Here is a 17854-nt window from a genome sequence, read left to right as displayed (position 1 = left end):
TGAAAGGTACTGAGAGCAGACTTCAAAAAGGCAGGTAGCTCACAGCGTCTTGAAGGATTCAGCTCTCACTGTTATTTTTAATAAAGATAGATTATTTTACCAGAAAGAGAAAAGCCCATGAAGCCACCGACAGCTACAGGTGGCAGTAAGAGAGTGCATACCAAGCCTGTAAATACCATTTTGAAATATGCAAATACAATTTATAAAAAGTCAATACAGACATTACCCCAAACCAGTAAACCAACAGAGACCTTCAGGTAACAATCAATGGACCTTATTTTTGGCCTAAAGGGCAGATGACTGTATGGTCAGGTAGCAAAGAATAACAAAGCTAATTTCAGGTAGACCGTATAAATATTCTGCTAATTTGGTGGGAACTTAGATGTGAGAATGACTGCTGTACGAGCAGAGGAGTCATACATCTTACAAGAGAAAAAGACTGTAAAAATATCTTGTTCAGATTCCAGTTGTAGCTTTGTGGTGGGAAGTCCTGACAAAGGCCGAGGTTAAAGTGCGGGAGGCAGATACCCTGTTTGCTCCGTACAGCTCAAAGAGTAGAATGACACAGCAGGAAACGGAGCCAAGAAAAGGCTGCTGTCAGGGTGCAGGGGCTGAAAGGAGGGACGTCTCTTGCTTGAAGCATTCGTGCTTCTAAGAATATTATGGATCTGCCTTTCAGTGTAAATCTCTGTTTTTGAAAAAGTACATCCTCCTCTACTTCCCAGCAGTGTAACGTAGGATGACACTTTCTGGTAGGTCAGAGATTAGAATGGGAATTGTCTTTTAGTGCTGCAGTCAATGTACTACAAGGAAAGGAGCAAATTGTGAAACACGAGCCAGCTCCTAAAGCCGTAACACGCGATAACAGTGTAACTGAACAGTTAGTGGGGTAATAATTGTCTTTACTATCTAATTATTTTACTATCTGTAATTAAATGTAATCAGTATTAGAGTATTAACCGTTAGCGTGTCAGCAAAATACCTACAAAACCAAAACATTTTGTGTGCTTTCTTATTGCTTCTTCATTTAATTACAGAGAAGAAAACTGTCTAATTAGAGGTTACTGTGGTAGCAGTTTCGGCTACCACATGACTTCAGCAAATACATACACTTCAGCTCTCAAGGACCTAAAGCACGTCCAAGATTAGCAATGAGAAATACACAGGGTCAGTGCTAACAGGTTAATGAAAATGCATACGAATAATAACTAAACATGAATTAAAGACCATGTGAGATTTTAGGTATCTGAAGCAATTTCTATGACATCACATACTTCAGCTGCTGCATTTTATTCAGCAGTTGACTTAGGGGACTGTGGTCTTTTCAGATCGTTCACGCAGAAAAGTGTGTCTTTGGTTCTGAATGGTTCTTTTTTGCTTTCTAAGCCTATTAGTGATATGATTAATCCACCTGGACTCCACTGACACATGCAGCACTTGCCAATCGATGCCAGTCGATGATAATGCAGAAATGGCATCCTTTTTGTAGTGACAGACCAGGGGTGATCCATAAACTCTCGTATTCTATCTTAATACAACTTTAACAGTTATAAGGTTCCTCTTGATTCAGCTGTGAAGCCTGGCAGAAGCTGTGTAACAAAGTTAAATTGTCATGTTTATTTCCTTCCAAAAGGGCCTAAAAAAGTCAAGTAGCTGTTCTTCTGACTGCTTCATACAGGAATTGTGTGGAAAAGCTACTACTTTTCTTCCAAATATATGTTCAATGATTACAAGAGGAATGGAAGAGAAGGGAAGAAGAACAGGAAGGGAGGCAGGTTGAGATGTCTGGGGTGTAGTGATGCCAGAGGAAAGTGCAGTTTTCTCACCCAGTGCAGAGGCAATTGGTACGTACTGGCAACTGGAGCCTCAACAAAAACCCCTTGGCTCCTAGTGCAGCCAGGAAGCTCAAACGTTTACGGCATAATGTTGTAACACCTTATCTTTAGGACACTTGTTACTCTCCCTCCCATTCTTAGCTACCTTATTTCTACTTGTCCTCAATCCCCCTTCTAGGTATCCTCTCCATTTCCCTTTTGGCTCTCTTGCCTTCTTGTACACTTACCCATGTTAGAGCTTTCTCTGGTGTGTCACACAGACTATTCTCACCTGCAGATCAACCTTGTTTAAATGCTCGTCATTATGACCATTCTATTCCTATTTCCCCAATTCTTCCAGTGATGTTTCCCAGAGGCAGTATTGGAATCTCTTTGGTGAAAGACTATTCCTGCTCTTTGCCTATCCCCACTCTTGAGGCTGTGTCTGCCTTGAAAATATAGGCTAAAACATCTCAAATGTAGTCAGTGATCTGACAGCTTCATCTTACCTCTTTGTATGCACCAGTGCATTCGTAGTAGTCACGAGAAGGCAGGCCAAGCCCAGGCTGATCAATCTATAAATTCAAATAAAAATTAAAGCGCTTAAGGACAAAATAGCATAGCATTGTACTCTTTTTTGGTCAATTATAGGTCCCTGATGCGACTCTTGCTAAATTATCTTCTGGCCGAAGGAGAGTTTCTCTCTCGTCCTGTTGCCCTCCTTTAATTCTTTTCACTCTCCTTACACTTTTTGTCTGTCTTTTCAGTCTTCTCTTTTGTGTTGCTGAACAATGCATGCTACAGGTAACCAGTGTGAAAATAGTGGATGTACAGAAGACAGAAGAGTCCACAGACAAGCAAGGCAGGTGCTGCACCTTTGAAATTCATACATGCAAAGTAGTCAAGGATCTCTCCACCCACTGACAAGAAAGATTAGACCTTTGCTCTTGTAACTGTAGCGTCTCAGGAGTAGCCGGTGAAGATTCACCACATGTAACACTGTCTTCCTCTGGATTTTCCATTTTGAGAGATCGTCTTACATTTACAGGCCGGGCACTCTCGACATACTCCTTATGCAAATGTCCTCAGCCACTTTCGTATCTGTGCCAGCTGACTGCAGGTCCCGTTAGTACTTTGGCATCTGAATACCTTGTAAAAACACAACTCCCTTTATGGGCTTCCTGCCATTGGGACTGCAGCCCGGTTTTCAGTGCCAGAGCCTTCTGCCTGAAGTACATAGTGAGGAAATCATGTTTACTTATTTGCTTGCATGTATATATAAGTAGATCATGTCTGTCCTCTGTTCAGTGTACACATAAATTGTGTCTGTACGTCTGTGTATGTCTCCGTTATCCTCACGTCACTGAGAATAACAGTGTACGAATGCACAGAATAAAGATGTTGACTTTGAGAACGGACAGCGCACAGTGAAACTGGTAGTTGAAGTTTGAAAACTACATAGATTCACAAATCCATCTACAACTTACTCTGGTAAAATTCAAATCACTAGTATTTCTCCTGGTTAACATTTATGTGTGTGCTTCTAGTTATTTTTCTGCAGTTTTATGATTAACAAGGCAATGCGACGCAGGGAGACTTACATGAATGATATGTGCTGAGGAATTTTTATCATCTGTGCCAACAAAAAAATTAATAAGGACCTTTTTTCCATATCTGGCGTTCAGCTGGGCAATAGCTGTCTCAGCTGTCCAAGAAGTACCTAAGCAAATGAAAGGTATACTCAGTCTCTATTTTGGTAAGCAATGAAAAGTACAAAAATCTAGAAGTGTTAACTATAAAGGAAATAAGCACAGATTATCTTACCATAGGAAGAATCCCAGTTAGTTGTTGCTACAGGCCAGTCAGATACACCTGGCAATAAACTGATTAAAGGCTTTCCACCTCTGCTATCAATGGTAGCTTTGGGAAAAAAAAAAAAAAAAAAAAAAGAGTTACTATGACATTTTAAAGCACACAAATGTTATACTATTATAATGTGTTCAGAATAATGAAGTTGAGAAATACATTTTCACCATCACCACAATAGGAGTATGTATGATGTATGACTGTGCTTTAACATTTAATTTTAAAAACATATTTCAGTCATGACTGCAAACAGCATATGCAAATCCTTACAACCATGACATTGAAGAACTTTTGTATTTTCACTCTGCAGATAGCTTGAAATAATAGTTTTGAGACATAATAATAACATTATAGAAACTATAAAAAACATGCAGTTTAGGAAGCACTGCTAACTGTTCTACTGCTCCTCATTCTAGTTGCAGCACCTAGCTCCAATTCTTGAAACAAATGATCTCCCTGTCTTTCTGGGAGCGTGGAGGGCCAATTATTTTCCACATCATCCCTGATAATTTCTGCAAAAGAAGTTAACTCACATTTAACTGAAATGATTTGAGATTAAATATCTGCAGCAAACTGGTGACTGAAGAGTAATATAATCACACCTACAATACCAAAGCAAGTAAAACAGGAGAAATGGTACTAATTTTACTATTGACATTCTTAGTTGACTCTCTAGAACAGATACATTGTAGTTTTCATGAAGAATTCCTGAAAAATTATGCACAGAAACTAGGAGGATATAGGTATAGCTGACTGTGAAGATGGGATCATTTGGATGATATTTATATATCCTACATGCAATAAATTCAGGAGACACTTACTTTCATTTATGCATGATCTGTACAGAGTTTTTGCCTTCTGCACTGCTGGTATGTCGTTATTGCTTGGTACGTCAAGGACATCTGAAACACACGGACAATGAATATATCTTAATATCTGATCTTCATTGGAAAGATACTGAAGGAACCATAGAGGATACCATCCTAAGGACCAGAGGGTGGACGATAAGTGCTCCTTATCCATCTCAAGTTCCAGGGAAGCTTTGCCCTTCAAAAGCTGAGGCGAAAAAGCTCTGGAGATTATATGGCTTGCAGTTACATCAGTCTGTGTTCGTATGTTGAACATGAAGGAGTCGGGTAGCTATTCTGTGGATCACCCTTGACGAAATACAAATGCCCCGACTTTTCAGGGACAGCTTTTTCTGGCCTTATCTTTGCCAGAAGCTGACACTGTCTGAACAATATGCCGTTAATTTCAGAGAGTTCAGTTAGTTAGAAGAGGTTTAGCTGAAAAGTAAAATTACTGAAAATTGGTTCTGTTTTACCTCAAACCAGAGAATTGCTGTCCAGGCCCTAAGTGTACCAGCAGGCTCTAACTGCGCTGCCCAGCCTGTAACCGGCTTTCCTGTAATTCTCATCTGCAGTCTCTTCACTGCTGCCAGGAGTTTAGCTGTTTGCGCTCAAGTTCTGGTTTGATATGGTGCAGTTATGTGACCATAGCTCATACTTTTGTGAAAACAGCTAAATTGTAAGAAAGAGCCACCTGGTGCCTCCACTTGTGCACCCTATGCCTGTTGGCTCAGGAGCAGCAGTCCAGCGCAGCCCCGTGCCGCGGTCCTTGCCCGCGCTCTCGCAGGTATGCTGGACCTGGCCTTGTACCTTTGCTGAGCCTGACCGTGCCTGGCTGACGTGCCCGCAGACGTGCTGCATGACTGCTGGCTTGTTTGGTGATGACAGGGCTGTTGCCTGAACCTGGTCACTGTCATCGGACCTGCTCTGCTCTTCTGGTTTGGGTCCTGTGGGACTGAGCCTCTTGTCTGAGAGGCCTCTGTCCCTGCCTGCCTCGGGTCACAGTTGGCACCCGGCCCACCGTCCCTCGTGGGGCAGCCCACTCGTGCCGCTCCTTTACCGTGACTCCAATTACTCCTTTACAATTGCTTCGCTCCACAAAAACTGAAGCCTAAGGAACACCGTGGCATCCATGAACTGCAAACCTGGCAAAACCAGAAATCATGCAAAGTAAAAAAAGGGTATTCATTCTGGAGAGAGTGGTTTGGAGAACATTTCATGAGTCTAAACTGACTTCTTTGACTCCGTTATTTTCATCTGAAAAAGGGGAATATGGACAATTCGACGCTATTACATTTTGTGGAGAAAGGAATATTTGTAAGTTTATGATGTGACTAGTTAGAAAATTGTTTGCCTGCTCTTTGAGATTTAGCTGATGGAACACATATGCAGGATGTAGGGCTGCCAGAGAGCAACTTCCAGCGTTTCAGCTGACTTGACACAGGCAGACCTCCCTCTTCTTCACCTAGCCTGGCTGCCGTTGTCAGTGCATGAGGGTAATGATACGGATTTCAGTTGTTATAACATGCAGATGAGCACCCAGAGTCCAGATACCAGAAAGGTCAGGTCTGGTCAGCTCCGCTCCAGTGTCAGACACAACAGCATAACTTCCACAGCATTCTCCAAGCAAACGGTTTGTGGTAGATTTGTCCTGAACTGAACACAAAGAAACTGAAATATTTGGTAGCATTTTAAGCTTTGCTAGACAACCACATCTTATTAGGATAACATGTAAGCCAAAGAAGAAACTTTATATAGTCCACAAACATAAACCCCACTGACCTTTTAAAACAACTTCTAGTTCATCTCTTAAAATGTCAAAGTTACTATAACGGGAGCTGGTTTCTGGAATGACGTTCCTCTTAAGCCATCCTCCACAGGCATATTGGTAAAAATCATTACAAGGCTCCGCAGTGGTGTCCATGTTCTCAAGGATTCGGGCTGCTGTAATACGAGACAAATCAACGCATAAAGAATCTTTAGAGAAAATAAATGAATATATTTGTTTGCTCTGAAGAGGGAAGTAATAAATATATTTCCTTTAGTTTAGAATAGGCTCAAGCCTACTTGAATCTTCTAGACCAAACAAAGTACTAAGCAGCGAACAACAAATTATTATTCCTTTACCGCCCATAACTTATATACTAGTCTGTTGCCTGTGTTTACTGATGGGTAAACTGACTCTAATGTTCCTGCTCCCTCTGAGTGGTCATTCCGTTTTAAACAAAATGTAAGATGTTTCATTTACTGATTTACATATCTTTTTATTGAAATGTGGTGAAAAGAGTGTTTAAAAGCACAGGTCATATCAGAGGTTAAGTATCCATTGTAATGTAGTTTAAGTAATTAAGTATGATGTAGGCTCAGCTGAATCCAATTTATTTCAATAAAATAATGGCTTTGTTGTACTGTTTGAGTTCTTGTGAAGAAATTTTTCCCATTAATGCTTTCCTGAATCTACATTCATCTTTTAGACCTATTCCACATTTTATTCTACACCTGTTACTGCCTCCTGCTATCCCTGTTGACCTCTTGAAGTGGCTCATCAAAGACTAACTGGCCACTGACTGATCCTGACATGGGATTCTCTAGTGAAATCCGATTCCTTGATGGGAGTTTCCAAGCTGCTGTTCATAAATCTTCTGTGCTTTTTCCTTTTTGTATTCCTCTTCCACCTAGGCTGCTTTCACCACCAGCACGCTAGCACAAAGTCTCTCACAGAAAGGAGAGATGCTAGGAATGAAGCAAGAGCTAGTGACACCTCTGAATTTCCCAGGATACTGAATAGCCTTCCCATTTTTCAGACATTATTTTTAGTAAACGGTGAGGCTTGTGATTTCAAGTGTTCATTCCTCTCACATGGGTGAGTCAAATATTTATAGTTATTTCTCCAGTACTTTCAATATTTTCCATGCCTGTTATGCTGGTGGAGATGAGAGGTGGCTAGACAGGCTAGAGTATTTGTGTTGACTTGCCTTTCCTGCCCCCTCCTCGTTTTTCTTGGGATTTTCAGTTAGCTTAGAAGTGCTATATTTTAGGCCAACATCTGATGGTTTTACAATGCTCCAGTGCTTGCAAGATGGAAAAAGCCATGAACACACGCATTTTCAATTTTAGACGACTCAAGTAGCATAAAAACCACTGTGGAAATAGGTACAATGCCTAGCACCTGATTCTTTTCCTTCTGAAGACAATGCCTGACTGACTTCAATTCCAAAGGATACAGGATCATGCCAACAGCCAGAGATTGTGAAATTCACTCATGTTTTTACTCAGTTTGATACTTGCTTTTTACCCATTGTTGAGAAAGCCAAGCATCCAGTCCTACTGGCCAGTCTCTTAGAGCAAGGAACTTCCCCTCTGCCTGTGAACTTGGACAAGAGGCAATGAACACATACAGAGATAAGAAAAAAATATGTCCTTTTGAACTCAAGAAAAAACTTCTTTCTATAAGCGTGGTCAAACACTGGAATGGGTTGCCAGGGAAGTTGCGAAGTCTCCATCTGGGACATAATCAAAACCTGACTGGACCGTTGGACTATGTGATCTCCAGAAGTCACTCCCAACCCCAACTATCCTGCGACTGTGTATATTCTGGTACTTGTTTCTGCCTAGTTTGTCCTATTTCATTTAAGGGAAGGGGAATGTTGTGAATGGTGCACTTCATTTGTGTCCTAGCTCCATCTATTTGATGTAAAAGAGGAAGATTGCTAATTATTACTAACATTGCCTGTTTTAAGGGTATCCTTATGACTCTCAGCTACACTGGAGCGTCATCTGAAGGGCAACACTGTCCCTTGGATTATCTTGGCATGTGTTAATCCAGCAACAAAGACTTTAAGAGCCAGGACTGGACATCACAGCTGGCTCATTCAGAACAGCATGCCAGGTCTGCCAAAAAGTAGCAGTAGGATAGAGAAATCTTCTGACACAAGAAAAGATGGCTCTTATCCACTGTCTTGTCACTTAAAATAATAAAAAAACCAAAAAACCAAAAACCCCCCAAAACAAACCAACAACAAAACAATGAGAAATCCACATCTTGCGTAAAGGTGAGAAATTATTAACAGTCTGTGTAATATCAAACCTTGCTTTCACTGTGGAATCAGGTTGCTCTTTTTGTAGTCAGCATATGCTTTATCTTCCTTACCTACTACTGTGACACAAAAATAATCATCTATCATCATGCTTCTCCTGTCAAGACCAGGATAGCCAGTATCAGCTAATCAACTTTTATCAAAACTTGAAGTTTACATACTGCAAACATAACAGAAAGAGCTCAGTCATGGGAACTGTAGTCTTTCACTTAGGCCTTCATGGAAAATACATGTATTAAGTATTCTCAAGAATACTCTCCTCAAGAGTGTAATTTGCACATCTGAACCCCAGGATAACCATTCATTATCTGGCTGATACCACGGATAGATTAAAATCAATGAAATGTGATTTTATTCACAACCAAGCCCAGAAGCATCATGACATCTGAATTGCCCCTTCAAAGTCAGTGGGACCAACTAGGCTGGACAGAATCCTAAACACGCTCCAAGTTATTTGCAAGTTGATACTTGTGCCCGAAGAAGCTTTATGGTAAGTTCATGGCTGTACACACCAGACATTTTTGCTCTGGAAATAAGAAGTGTGAGGCTGATGAGTATTTTGTTATTTTAATCTAACACAGGTGAATTCATACATATACAAATGCAGACAATACATAGTATGCTTTTAATTAGTCCTCAGTATTGCTTTGATGAACCAGCATTTGGGTTTGTTCCTATTCTCACTCGTTTATTCGGTTTCCTAACTGTCACTGAAGAATGTAGAGCCTTATCTTGATTGCTTTTAATGATTAATTTTATTGTAGTACTCCTGATTGCCAGTTGTTGCTTTAATAGCTTACAAATAAAGTAATATAAGCTGACACAACAACCAGTGACCTGGGGAGGATATAGGAGAAACACAATATGCTTACGTAGGTGAAACTGGTATGAGAGAGATCAAAATTCCCTATTCTCATCAGTCTGTGCTGTCTGAGCTCAGGAAAATTAGCAGAGTACGACAGCTTATTCAAAAAATGATCAAATGTACAAATTACGTGGTATCCTCATGTGCTACACTGCAAAGGATTTCACATACCTTCATAGCCTTATCATGCAGTTACTGATATTTTACCCTGTGTATAACCAATTGAATTTTCATTACATTTTTTCTTCTGGTCATTTATTTGAAGCTCCTTTATTAAATGTACTATAAATTTTGTTAGTATCTTCACTTTATTGTTTTTCAGTGGCTTGTACCTATTGCAAAATTTTTAAATTGCGAAAATTGCAAAAAACTGTCACAGTATTGGTCAGTTCTGGTGTAAGGCATTACCATTTCACTTAATACCTCTTTCTAATTCTATTTCTTGAAAGACCACACCTTTCCAAAGTCAATACTTCTTGCTTTTGATCTGTATCTATCTGTCTAACTTTTCCTGTATGTCATCCTACCTGGTCTGGAAGAAGCAGCCAAATTAAAGATGAACCGTTACAAAATCATGATTTGAAGTACTATTCAACTTGTAGATTCATCCCAGTAAAAGTACTACTAAACAGCAATAATACAGGTTATTTCTCTGGTTCAAGCACTTTACATTGCAATTTAAAAATATTAATCTATTTTGTTATTAAATTATATAATTCTGACAAACTCTTTGAACTATTTCTGAAGCTCTTTGAGCACTGAAGGCCTGAGCAGATGCCAGCTAACCATTCTGGGCTCCTGATTCACAGTGTTCTGCTTCTGGAGCTGAGAACTCGCTCGCTCTTGCGACCACTTACTCGAACAAGTCTTCTAGTTATTACGTCCTTACCAACACTGGCCTCCCCTTTTCATAATCTGACTATATTTAATTTAATGGCCATATAAGTGAGGAGGAGGCCCTGCACTTCAGTAGCAATTTCTACCTTAAATGCATTATGCCGTGGTGGGACATGGAAATCCTGGCTCAGTTAATAAATAACAATTTTAAATTCAAACCGGTCATTCCCAACTTTGCTTAGAACTATCCATTCTCTGTCATTTAGAGACAGGTGCAGTATTTGGAACTGACAGTTCTGTAATGACTAGCATATCCGGACTTTATGTGGGGGCTCCCTGATCCTAACCGCGTCCTGCATTGTAAGATGTCATTGCTACAACAGTCTAATAGAACACGCAGACTTTCAGCTGCTTGTGGTAATTGACCCTTGCTGGGCAGAAACACATACTAATGCTACAGGTCATAATATGGTCAGAAGTAAGTGTTCCAGTTTGACATCATTGCTTTTGCATCTGCTTAGATCTTATTTGAGGTATAGCCCCGCAGTTAAAACTTAGTTATAAGGACTGTAATTTAGTCGGATACACTGGTTGCCTCCCAGGACTCTTGCAGTATGGTATGTAAATACCAAGTATTAACACCTGGTAAAATACAAAAGCTGTCTTTTGCCTGGTTGTAAATTCTGTGTGTTCCAGGCGGGAGCGTGCAGTTGTTGCACACGCAGTGGTAGTTACTCACAAGAGCAGTTCCCCTGTCTGCAGTGGATCAGTTTTCACGTCCTACATAGGGACAGCAGAATGCAGGTTACAGAAAAGCTCTATGGTGTCAAGTAGTTCATGTTCCTGTCAGTAGAAAAGACTTTCATAGAATACATTTATAGCATTACCTGGGCATTTTATATGTTTTGAGACTGAATTCTCACCATTTCTTTTTGACTTATTCTTTCAATGTTTGAAGTAGACAATTTGTAGAATACGGGGCAGATGATAGTGAGTAAATGAGATAAATGTGTGAAAAAAATAAAGCTGTATTTAATGAAAAATCAAAAGAGATTATAACACACTGCACATTTCTATTTTTGGGACATTTTAGTCAGCCTACCCTTTTTTCTCATTTTACCTCTATAGAATCATAGAATCAATCATTTAGGTTGGAAAAGACCTTTAAGATCATTGAGTCCAACCGTTAACCCAGCACTGCCAAGTCCGTCACTAACCCATGTCCCTCAGTACCACGTCCACCCATCTTTTAAATCCCTCCAGGGATGGTGATTCCACGTCCCCGGGCAGCCTGTGCCAGTGCTTGACAACCCTTTCGGTGAAGACATTTTTCCTAATATCCATCCTAAACCTCCCCTGGCCCAACTTGAAGCCATTTCCTCTCGTCCCATCGCCTGTTCCTTGGGAGCAGAGCCCGACCCTCCCTCGCTACCCCCTCCTGTCAGGGAGCTGTGGAGAGCGAGAAGGTCTCCCCTTATCCTCCTCTTCTCCAGGCTGAACACCCCCAGGGCCCTCAGCCGCTCCTCACAGGACCTGTGCTCCAGACCCCTCCCCAGCTCGTTGCTTTTCTTTGGATGTGCTCGAGCACCTCAGTGTCTTTCTTGTCGTGAGGGGCCCAAAACTGAACACAGTGCTCGAGGTGCGGCCTCACCAGTGCCTCACCATGATTATTTCTGTTGAATTGAGGCAATTTATATTTTTTAAAAAATGCTCCTTTTTCACCCTGTTATGTAATTTTGTGAGCGTGCTATTTTTCCCCATCAATGTCCTTACTGTAACGCTTTCCCAATTTTACTTCTGTATTGAGAATCTAACATTTATTACGAATGTTTATTTATTCCCTTAAATATTTGCATGCTGCTAAATCTTTCAACGGAAGCATAACAGAGTAAAACTATTCTCCTTAGCTCATTTAGCCACTTCTTGCTAGATCTTCAGTTTACATTATGCCTTATTTCCCTCACCCTCTGTGACTGGGCCACGGCCTTTGTGAACTGTGTGGCCAAGTTACTCTACAGGGGCGGAGAAAGCAAAACACAAATGCCTGCCAGAAAGCAGCACCGAGAGTGGTTTCAGGGGTCCCATCTTCAGAAGCTTCCCAGAAAAACACATAATCAAGAGAGACCTGTTAGAGGGGTATGCAGCTATAACTGGCAATGTAGGGCTCTCCTCCTGACTTGGAGAAGCCTGCTGCAGGGGCGTGAAGATCTGTCAGCTGTTTGACCATGGAAAACGGCAGGAAAGGAGAAAGCAGGGCAGGGCTAGTGTAGAGCCCCTTCCAAATATACGTTGGCACAGCCAGCCAATGCTCCTTTCTTTTGAGGAATGAGAGAGAGATGCTGCTTCTGAGCCTAGGATCAGTCTGTATTAGTGAGGTGGAGGAAGCGTTATAAAGAGAATGGGGACATTTAGAAGTAGATTACGCAAAAAAAGGAAACCAGCATTAATTGATCTGGAAGAGTAAATGGAAAGGGTAAGAGAACTATAAGTGAGGGGAAAGGGGAGAGCATGGAGAACTACCACTGTACCTACTACAAGGGGATATGTAGCGTGGAACTCACCATTTCTCTGATGCATTTTAGTAGCCTTCTAGCAGAGTTCAGACCAGGTTGCAAACTAAAAATTTTTTATGCAGTTTTTACTGAAGGATGAAGTTAGCTTGTCAGACTATCAAATCTGGAACTTTTTCTGGACATGAAGGTTAATGTTGCATCCCCTCAACCAGTAGAATAGGCATCCTTAATGGCTATCAATGATCAATACTTTCTTTTTTAAGGACCTTCTTCACAGACACAGCCTCTACTTGAATTCGAACTTGGAGGTGGGCGTGGGGAAGAGCCATCTTCTGATTGACTTAGAGCATTTCTTGAAGCTGGAGGCATTCTTTGGAGTGTGTTTCTAAGTCTTAAGCTAGCCAATCCCTGACGACTTTGTAAGATCTGACAATATCACATCACAAGATTTTACATTTGTAGAAGAAATACGCTAAGAAAATTATTTGGTTTAGCAGATCCTGTACCTCAATGTGCCATACTTGTCTGCAGTTAGACGGGAAGATTACATGGTAGTAATTTTGTTTAAAAATAAATACATTAATTTAAAAGGTATATATTTTCATTCTTACCTGATTTTATGCAGTCTGATGTCTTGCAAACCCCATCTAAAAGAGGATATAATCATATTCTTAGTTCTTTACTGAATGTCAATATAATAAAACCTACTGTGAATATTATTTTCATTGACGGTCACTTTGAAATTGCATTTAAGTGCAGTGTACAGTAAGATAAATATGAATGGACACCTTATACTCAGTAAGTGAATATTTATAGGACCAGGCTGTAAAAAGTACCATCATCTTCATCCCTTTAGGGTTCTCAGTACTAGTCACTCATCATGCGGAATTTTTGTAGTCATCCGAGGAAAATGTTTTATCAATCAGTTAGAGGTGGGCAAAATACTATTTTTATAACAAAGAATAAATTTAGAGAAAAATAGCACATGGACTGAAGGCAGTTGCAAAGTCAGTAGGAATTTAGCAATACCTTTCAATGACAAAAAGATTTTGGACAAATTAATTGAAAAATTTGAGACATTCACTCTGAAGTCTTTTAAACAAAATACAAAGTTCAGGAACATGAAAATGTTTCCTTTTGAGATTTCAGCAATAAAACTTTTTTTTTTATTTTTCATTTCAGAATGGCACTTTTCCATTCCATAATAGAACTAGACTATAATAAAAAATTTAAACAAAATTATCAAGTACTTTAAAATGAAACAAAGCATTTCATTTCCAACGTAAGGAAACATTCTAGTTGGACTTCAAATGGAAATTTTAGCCTCTCTGTATTACCTTTTCCAAAAATTATCACGGTATTTACTCCTGAATGGAATTACTTTCAAATATTTTGGCATGGCTGCTGAATCACAAAACCTCTTAGTATGACTACACTCACTAAGAGTCCTTGCTGCAACAGCCTGCAAAAGGAAAACATAAGATTTTCATATATATACAGGAGTATGGAGGAAGCACTGTAGTTTGGTTTTCTTCAGCAGAGTTGTATTTTGTAGAGTTTTTTGTTTACTGAATCATTAATTACAAACAGAAGTATCGCTAGGTCAGAACAAGCAGATGTTTTGTGTTTACCACAACTTTGCGTGAACAAATGAATTTATAGAGTCCCTGTTGGAAACAAGCAGTTTTGTGTCAGTGTCCAGCAATAAGAGTGGATGCAGCTTTATATTTCAGACAATTGTGTCATACTGTCTAGCAACACACATATGAAATATGGTTGTGATGTAGCAGCTATTAATTATCTAATTTTATACACTGGGTAAGGTACAATTTTCTATTATCGGGCAAATAATTCTGAGTTGACCTTATTATTTTATTTTCTTAATGTTTTATGTAGTGCAGCTATATATACCATGCAACACAGTCTTTTCTAATACAACATTTTAATAAAGTGCAACTTCATGGGGTTTTTTACTATATACTAACAACTGTATTCTATTTATTAAAGCATTTTTTCGTAACTTCTTAAAATACTTTTATATTCATATGTATTTGTACATTCAAAGACAGGTTAAGTACACTCACCGTCATATGTTGCGTACAGAACTATCATTGTGATCGCTACAATAGCTAGCAGAATCACTACAACAGCTAGCCCTATTTCCAGGCCACTCCATTGCAGCTTCTTCTTTGGTTTTGGAGTATTCATTTCAGTTATATCCATCTGGCTTTCTGACTTGCCCATAACCCAGCGTCTGAAAAGGAAAAGGGAAAATTCACCGGAGGAGTTACACTAAGCCATAGGTCTTGAAAGCAGCTCCTCAACTGCACCATAACAAAGATGTTTTCTGGGTGAGTTTTCAAATTATTTGTAAGACTACTAGAATGTCAGTCATGAAATTAAAAATTCTCTCCTTCTCTCACGCATGCGCACACACACACACGAGTACATACCATGAGCTACTTGTCATTTATGGAGAAGAGTGATCTTCCTTCACTTGAAGGGGCCACCGAATAGAAAAGGGAAGCCAATAAACCAAACCCTATTCTTAAAATGCACCCGTGGGGTTTAATCTTGTATGATGGTACAGGAGTTCACAAGCAAGCAAAAACCAAGTCTCCCTGCTTGAATAAAAATTAACTTAATCTGCCAATTACTTATCTAATGCCAAAGGTCAAAATATGCCATTGTGCTTTGCTGTCATTTCTTAAAATATTATGTAAGCAATTCTTGACTACAGCTTTATAGCTGGCTTGAAAAATAGACAAAAAAATAAATCAGGCTTTGCTGGGACCCTGTCAAATTCACACTGAAGATAGTGAATCTTCACAGTGATTTTTAAAAAAGTGCAACAAGTCCTCTCTTTTGAGGTTGGAACAATGTAAATTAGGAGTAACTACAACACATACATGAAAAACTGGAGGGAGCGTGAATGGACTCACATTCACTCATGGAATGTGTATGTAATAGATTTTAAGATGATATTTGTTGCTCTTTAGAGGTACCTTGGCCACGTTTTGCAGTACTGCTGTTCTACAGTTCTTCGCTCTTTTCATCTGCTCCCACTTATTTAGGGCCAGACTTTCCCCTGCTGACAGACATTCAAATTCCTATACATACAGCAATGTAGTCCTCAGTATTCCACAATGAAAACTCAACAGTTTCTATTCACAGCATTTCCTGGGCATCTTTACATCCACAGGTAGAGTACACACCCCTTCCATTCAATGGGGAAGAATATGAGAGTTCCACTGGGATAAGTAACGGAAACACCTACATTCACCAGATCCCTCACAAGAAGGTCAACCAGTGGTGCAGGTCAGGGCGTTCAAGTCGTCTTCTATTCATGGCACCCTTTTTTCCCTGCTCTAAGTCAGTGTAAAAGCAGTAAGGGAACCCTTCTCAGTTTCTGCATCCACTCAAGTCTAAGACTTGAACTTAATTAGTTTAAACTGTTTTAACTCTATTGCTGGCTTGTATTAATATTTGTCTCCTCAAGCTGCTACAATCTTTCAGATATCCACTCTTGGCTTTTCCTCTGGACCTTCTGTTTCTGCCCGGTTTCTGTTCCTCAGTTTCCAATAACCTCTTCCTCTCTTTGATGTCCACCTCACCTTGAGTGCTAGCTCCTCCACTGCAAAAACATGTCTCTAACGTGTGTTTGTTCATTAATAAAATAAAGATGTCAAATAACTTGGTATTATGGACCTAAGTAAACAGAGATTTTGTGTTCCACGTGTATACACAATACCTGCCTCAGTGGGTCTGTGGATACTATCACACCAACACTGTTTCTCTAAATGAATGAGAGAACATTTTATTTCGGTGTGACATCTCCCCTTTTGCCGCTACTCCATGGACATCAGGATGCGTGAAGTGACTGGCGTGGCCAGAATCACGCGTCTTCCACAGCTCAGGAGGCTGGGCCCTGCAAGGTCTGCCCAGCGTCTGTCTTTCTAAACCTATAGGGACCGTTACAACTGCTTTCATGTTCCTCACGAGCTGCTATTTTTCTCTGAAGAGTAGGTTTTTGGTTAAATCAGCAAGTGGTTTCTGAGACACAGGACTGAAATCCCACAGAACCATGTAAAAGAAAGAGCTATGTAGCGAAATTTGCCCTGCGTTAACTGTGAGATATAAATTCACAGATAATAAAAAAGCAAATTAACCATTATATCCTTCTCACTTCCAGTCATATTAAGCAGCAAAAGATGTTACTTATATTGACTGAATACTGACCAGTCCCCAGAATCCTCTGAATACTTGGAGCCTAATTTAAGAAATGATGCTTATCTTCTGACTCTGGTGGTGTCTTTAGAGCACTGAAAACACAGTTCATTAGAGCAGCAAGAAACACTGCACCTTTCATGTGCAAATATGTTCTTTACAGTCAGCTAAGTTTTTCCAAGTGAGCTAATCTTTCTGTTCCTGCAGGAGTGTTCCTCATGTTTAAAGGCATCCCACTGACTAATTTTTACTTCTAGTTATTTAGAGAACTTATCCCATCTGCATTACCGAACACCAGGTAAAAGCTTCTTCATGCGCTAACCGCAAGCACAGCAAAAAATGTAAGAATAATTTAAGCAGATATAAGCCTAGGTATTATGGTTTTCTTACATTCTCAGTGCTTCTGTGATTCCCTCTACTCTGCCTACTAAAGCTCAGCTTCAACAGACAGCTGAAATTATTTTGGCTGATCCTGGTCTAGCTGGCATAGGGAGTTAATACATTAGCTTTTCTTTTTGGGATGTGCGTGCTAAAAATCGACTCGTGGCTTACGCGGTTCTCAGTGTAGTCTCCACAGAAAACGCAGCACGTCACAAACAAGAATACTTTTTTTTTAATGACTTGTGGAGCACATCGCGTGCAGCCGAGCTGCCCCCAGGCACGGCAGAAGCAAGACACAGCCGGTAAGGACGAGTAAGAAGTGCCAGGCACGGGGCATCACGCCGCACGGCCCCACCCGTGGGCTAGCGCCTCTCTCCCCGCCGGACCGACCGGCGCCGACCGGCAC

The 17854-nt window shown here is 40.2% G+C and overlaps 1 protein-coding gene across 1 annotated transcript in view; it reads right to left on the bottom strand.

The window, feature by feature from the left end:
- Window positions 1-15084, bottom strand: part of MME (membrane metalloendopeptidase) — a gene marked incomplete at its 5' end in the record, with an annotated part of 48638 nt that extends 33554 nt beyond the window's left edge. The window contains 7 exons of the mRNA XM_082487027.1: window positions 2324-2389; window positions 3416-3534; window positions 3639-3734; window positions 4502-4582; window positions 6311-6472; window positions 13452-13487; window positions 14925-15084. Coding sequence (XP_082343153.1) covers window positions 2324-2389; window positions 3416-3534; window positions 3639-3734; window positions 4502-4582; window positions 6311-6472; window positions 13452-13487; window positions 14925-15084 — 720 coding nt within the window. The remainder of the gene's footprint in view (window positions 1-2323; window positions 2390-3415; window positions 3535-3638; window positions 3735-4501; window positions 4583-6310; window positions 6473-13451; window positions 13488-14924) is intronic.
- Window positions 15085-17854: the final 2770 nt, after the last annotated feature.

The sequence above is a fragment of the Vanellus vanellus genome (assembly GCF_965231255.1).
Source record: "Vanellus vanellus genome assembly, chromosome: 8".
Lineage (NCBI taxonomy): Eukaryota > Metazoa > Chordata > Aves > Charadriiformes > Charadriidae > Vanellus > Vanellus vanellus.
The sequence above is the reverse complement of the archived record's forward strand: the minus strand, read 5'-3'. Positions and strand labels throughout refer to the sequence as shown.